Source organism: Berghia stephanieae, chromosome 1 (assembly GCF_034508935.2).
Source record: "Berghia stephanieae isolate SIO BIC M18660-M18661 chromosome 1, UCSD_Bste_1.3, whole genome shotgun sequence".
Taxonomy (NCBI): Eukaryota; Metazoa; Mollusca; class Gastropoda; order Nudibranchia; family Aeolidiidae; genus Berghia; species Berghia stephanieae.
The window spans coordinates 89,465,846-89,471,686 of record NC_088360.1 but is presented as its reverse complement, the minus strand read 5'-3'; the positions used below and the strand labels follow the sequence as shown (position 1 = coordinate 89,471,686).

Genomic DNA, 5,841 nt, shown 5'->3' with positions numbered 1-5,841 from the left:
AGTAGTAGTAGTAGTAGTAGTAGTAGAAGTAGTAGTAGAAGTAGTAATAGTAGTAGTAATAGTAGTAGTAATATTAGTAGTAGTAATTGTAATAGTAGTAGTAGTAGTAATAGTAGAAGTAGTAATAGTAGTAGTAGTAGTAGTAGTAGTAGTAGTAGTAGTAGTAGTAGTAGGTGTTGTTGTTGTTATTGTAATTGTAGAAGACGTGGTGGTAGTATCCCTATTATTATGCCAAAAAGAGGTCAATCGTAGAAAAGTGAGATTATACAGATGTTGACATTCCAACCTCTAGGCAATTTTAGATTGACACTTTTGGCCTGGGAGACTGGGGTTGGTCTTCTTAACGGAAATCCAATGGCATTGGAAATTCACAAAACAAATATTGAGACGTTTGCCGCTGTGAAAACAAATGGATCGATTGGTTGTACAGATGGGGATAGGTTTGTACTCTAGAAATGAGCAGATGATATCAATATTTATTGTAAGTAAAATGCTTGAAATGTTTAAGTAAAATGCTCACAACATGTCTCGCCTGTATGAAATAAACAACACAGTGTAGACATAAAACATGTTCCGTCATATGAAATATACTTACACACAAAACTTCGTGTAACACTAAACGTTCTACAGTGAGATTGATATATTTTAATGAGAACTAATCATGACGGTCTTAAAGCAAATATAAAGAGCCGATTGACGTCGAATGTATCCATTGTATCAAAATCCAAGCTGCGGTCGCATTGCGATTATTTCGGTAATTATTTTTCTATTGATGAGTATGGGATCCTTTGCCTTACAATGGTTTTATGTCAGGCTGATATCATACTAGACATTTCATCTATTGACACTATGCGATTAAGTGAAATACAACATCTGCTCGGCAGATGAAACGTACCGACAGACAAAACTATGCAGAACCTTAAACGTTTACACTTATCACCCAACTGGCGGTCTACAAACAATAACAAAGAGCTAAATGACGTCAAGGCCATTCCTTCTGTAGTTTAGAATATAAAAAGTGAAAAAAAGTTAATAAATTTTACTGATGTTAATGAAGATAGTTTTTTATAGTGAGAAGAATTAATATTTTGTATTACAGATTTGGTATATAGACTTGAATGTCTCCTTCTGGCGTTTGAGTCACATCTACATTATACTGGTTAGACGCATTGATGGCCAAATATTATAATATCATGGTTCACAGCTAACAAATCGTGTGTTATAATCTGCTTATTGAGAAGTTACCCATTGTTGGTGAATTTAGATTTTTATAGCGTTTTGATGTTGCCAAGTCAGGCAGAGAGAGAGAGAGAGAGAGAGAGAGAGAGAGAGAGAGAGAGAGAGAGAGAGAGAGAGAGAGAGAGAGAGAGAGAGAGAGAGAGAGAGAGAGAGAGAGAAGAGAGAGAGAGAGAGAGAGAGAGAGAGAGAGAGAGAGAGAGAGAGAGAGAGAGAGAGAGAGAGAGAGAGAGAGAGAGAGAGAGAGAGAGAGAGAGAGAGAGAGAGAGAGAGAGAGAGAGAGAGAGAGAGAGAGAGAGAGAGAGAGAGAGAGAGAGAGAGAGAGAGAGAGAGAGAGAGAGAGAGAGAGAGAGAGAGAGAGAGAGAGAGAGAGAGAGAGAGAGAGAGAGAGAGAGAGAGAGAGAGAGAGAGAGAGAGAGAGAGAGAGAGAGAGAGAGAGAGAGAGAGAGAGAGAGAGAGAGAGAGAGAGAGAGAGAGAGAGAGAGAGAGAGAGAGAGAGAGAGAGAGAGAGAGAGAGAGAGAGAGAGAGAGAGAGAGAGAGAGAGAGAGAGAGAGAGAGAGAGAGAGAGAGAGAGAGAGAGAGAGAGAGAGAGAGAGAGAGAGAGAGAGAGAGAGCGAGAGAAGAGAGAAGAGAAATGAGAGAGAGAGAGAAGAGAGAGATGGAGAGAGGGAGAGAGAGAGGAGAGAGAGAGGAGAGAGAGTGAGAGAGAGAGAGAGAGATTGCGTATGTAAACAAAGAAATAAAGAAGGAAAAGAGAAATTGGACAAGGGGACAAAGGTTACTGGTAGAACGTGACTTGGAACACAATAATTAAACCCATGCTGAGATTGTAGATCATATTGCAATCAAAAACTTTTAACATTATAATTTCTTAAATTCTTGTAAATTAAACAGTCAAATTATCAGCTGTTTATTGAACCCAAACGCAATGGCAGACGATAAACACCCCTCTGCCAGTGAGACAGCGCAGACATTTTGACTAGTCATGAACTTTAAAACGAGGTCAACCAATCATAAAGCGCTTTGCCACGACTCGCTCAGCCGCTGTTTGGTGCCAAATCATTTTGAACTTGTGATTCGGGCTGTAGGGGGGCAAAATGGCTTTGTCTTTTACAAATGAAGAACAAATTAGGATGGTGTTTTGAAAAATACGGGAAAAGTACTCGTCATATTCATATGAAATTTTACAACCTAAAAGAAGAAATGTTCATGTATTACCTTGTCAGCGACAAAACCTACACGCCCGGTAGTTTTAGAAATATTTTACTCCAAAGAGTAAAAATCTATTTTTAACGGTCTTATGGTAATCGTACGAGTTTTGTCGCTTGACATAATCTAAAATGACCTATGTCTATCTGTGTGCCAACTTTCAGTCATATTCATCGATAAACAGCGTCGTAATTAATTTTTTTAAATAACATATACCAAACGGCTTCGTCCCATATTTTGTCGCGAATTTGGGCACTTCGTGATCGAAAAAGAGTCCCAAAGATTTGTGCGGGATAGTCATTGCTACTTTAAAGTAATAGATCCAAATGACACAAGGGAGGTGTCCCTCAAAATGCGTTCCCTGAATTTGACCAATTTTGAGATATTATTGCCTTCACTTTAAAGAGAAATCTCTTTGGTAAAACCTTTCTTGTTTTTAAATAATTTTCGTGTTTCAGCTTCCTTTGCTGCTTTTTCATTCTTCACTAATGTGGCAGGAAATAACATTTCATTCTAGGAACAAGAAACAAGAAACAAACAAAAATAAAAAGAAAATCCTTCTTTTCTTACCCAAGTCAGCATCAATTTTCTCTTCCATTGAGGAATCATTCTGGCCACTGAAATTTCTTGCCTCTATCTCTTCAGCTATTCTCTCGCCCTCAGAAATCAAAAAGTCCATGTTGCGTATTTTGCTGGTGTCCAGGATTTGGAGACGGACAGACTCAATATGTTTCAAAGTGTCTGAAATAATCAGGAGAATAAGTGATATCAAAAAGACATTTCTCAAACAGACATATATGTGTTGAAATAACTCTAAAAGCAATTTGATTAGTCTACAAGTGAAATATTTTCTGAGCCTCTGACCTGTTTAAATTATCACTAAAATTAGGATATAGGATGTCATTTCTGAGACAAATTCTACGTGACATGTGTCTCAGATTGTATGAAATCATGAATGAAATAAGGAGAAATGAAATTAATTTTGAGACAGATAAACTTCCTACAACACGGATTGTCTGAAATCATCAATTGGATAATGTAAGGAATGATCTTGTATCGGGTACAAGCTCAATGTGTCTCTGAATGATAGAAATCGTCCATGAGATAAGGTCAAATAAGAAATCAATAACTCCTGAGACAGAACCCCTGTGTTTAAGATTGTTTAAATTTATCAATAAACTAGATAACGGAATGTACGTAATTAGTTTTCTCAGATTTTTATCCATGGTGTTAAATTTCAAGTAGTTATTAAAATCAGCATGCTTTAAAAGAGGAGTTTAACCATTCTATATTGTTTAATACATTTATACAAATTCAAAATAAAAAGAGAAGTGACAACAATTGGTTACAAAATTTGAATTATATGAAAGTCAAACTAGGGATAATGAGAGAGTTGTCAATGACCATGGGTGAGAATAAAAGCAAACATACTGCCAGATCAAGCATTGTCACACACCAGAAACGTGATAAAAGGGTATGACTTGTTTTTAAAATGAGTAAATGGGCTGGAAATACATACCTTTAGCAATTACATTGAGATCTTGCGTCAACTTTTCAACTTCTGCAGCTTCAGTTACTAGTTCTTGTACTTCATTAGGCAATTGACTTGCTTCAAATGCCATATTTTGAGACTGCAAATCAGCCAAAATTAAGATCTTAATAATGGATATTTTCAGAAAATAAAATCTTATGAACACAACATAATTTAATTAACATAACTAAATTTGTCACAAATTTCAATATATAAAAGCTCTTGTCCATTTAAGATGTCTTTGAAATCTTTTATATTTTGTCAATAAAAAGCAGTCCTTAATCTTACATTCATCTGAGACCTTTAAAGCAATTCCAGCTTACCTTGGTGTAGTTTTCCTTGCAATCGTCTTCCAAAAGTACAACGTCAGCTGCTATTGGTTCCAGCATATTCTGGAAGGTGTCATTGTCAATCTTACCCAAAGCTTCCACATCAGGCTGAAATTAAATTTTCAAAAAAATTCTTTAGTTTGTCAGTGCAATTCTTCGATGAAATAACATAACTCCAGCCATCAATCTTCAAATATTTTTTTAACCAAACAAAAAAGTATATCAAGAAATTGTGGTGCAGAGGTAATAGAAGTAAGCCTAGCGTGTTTGACCCTTATAGGGTCCACAATTTGAAATTCTGTTCAGGCATATGGACTTTTGTCCTTGAAAAAGGTCGACATTATTATACGGGTGATGGAAAATGACAATTCCTAGTGATGTGATGTAAAGTTCTTTGTATCCATAAAAAAAAATGTACAGGTGCCTAAAAATATTGTATACGCCATCCTTTGTCTTAATTCATGTTGCCTACAAGGAGCAAAAAAAAAAAAAAAGTAAAATATTTAGAGTATCGCAAAAGACTGGAGAGATGCTTATAAATGCAATTTTATTAACTGATTAAAATCTCTTTAAAATGTAATTTATTACAAAATATTGCAAAATTGATATACACCCCTTTAAACATGAAATGCCTTTCCTCCAAAACTCAATCTTACCTTGAGTTCCTCTACAGTTTCATTGTAGTAAGACAACTTGTTAAAGGCCCCAATACCAACTGACACCTCTCCCAACTGTCTACTGATGACTGATACATTCTGCTTGAGATGGTCCAGGTCATCCATTAAAAGGTGGATACAGTAATCACATTCTGAAATAATTGAATTGAATTGTATTTGTAAAAAGGGATTTGATCTTATAATGATCTTTGCCTCAAAAAAAATGTTCAAGATATGTATTAATAATAATAATTTCTACAATTAGCTAAATGTCTGTCTGTATGAATTCTGATTTAAAAAAATACTATAATACAATCAATCCCAGAAAATAAACCAAGATTATAAAAATAAAAACAAAACACTGTGACTTTCAGAACTATTAATTTCATTCTGTGATTTTGTATTTATATGTCAGAACAACAAAAAAGCTTTGAATTTCTTGCTCCACTTAAAAATTTTCAAGTCATGGATATAATTATAATCATACTTGATCATATAGTGCAAACTAGATTGAGAAAAATTCCAGAATTGATTAATCTCGTGATTGCATAAATTGACTTTTGTAAAAAGAAAAAGATAAGAAAAGTAAAAAAGGAAAAAAAAAAACCTCATTAAGGTAAAGAGTGTAAGCTTGTGTCCTATCAAGACATATAAAATGGATGTTTCGCTTTTTATCCATATCTAAAGAGTGGATGAACAAGAATTTCAATAAATAACCTTGACATCCTTGTGTCGGCACCAACACCCATCTTGGAAGACACCTGTCACATGATTCACCAGTGACACCAGGTAAGCAGGTACAACGACCAGTCTGGGGATCACAGCCCACAGCACCGTCATGGAGACAATTACAAGCTGAAAGAATCAATTAATAAATGA

At 35.2% G+C, this 5,841-nt stretch overlaps 1 protein-coding gene across 1 annotated transcript in view; it reads right to left on the bottom strand.

Moving 5' to 3' along the window:
• Positions 1-2,939: 2,939 nt before the first annotated feature.
• The window catches only part of LOC144958545 (laminin subunit alpha-2-like), a 19,952-nt gene continuing 17,050 nt past the window's right edge, over positions 2,940-5,841 (bottom strand). Inside the window, exons 8-12 of the mRNA XM_078890627.1 lie at positions 5,680-5,817; positions 4,963-5,114; positions 4,301-4,414; positions 3,966-4,077; positions 2,940-3,187 (exon numbers count right to left, since the gene is read on the bottom strand). Of these exons, the coding sequence (XP_078746753.1) occupies positions 2,955-3,187; positions 3,966-4,077; positions 4,301-4,414; positions 4,963-5,114; positions 5,680-5,817 (749 nt within the window). The 3' untranslated portion in view covers positions 2,940-2,954. The remainder of the gene's footprint in view (positions 3,188-3,965; positions 4,078-4,300; positions 4,415-4,962; positions 5,115-5,679; positions 5,818-5,841) is intronic.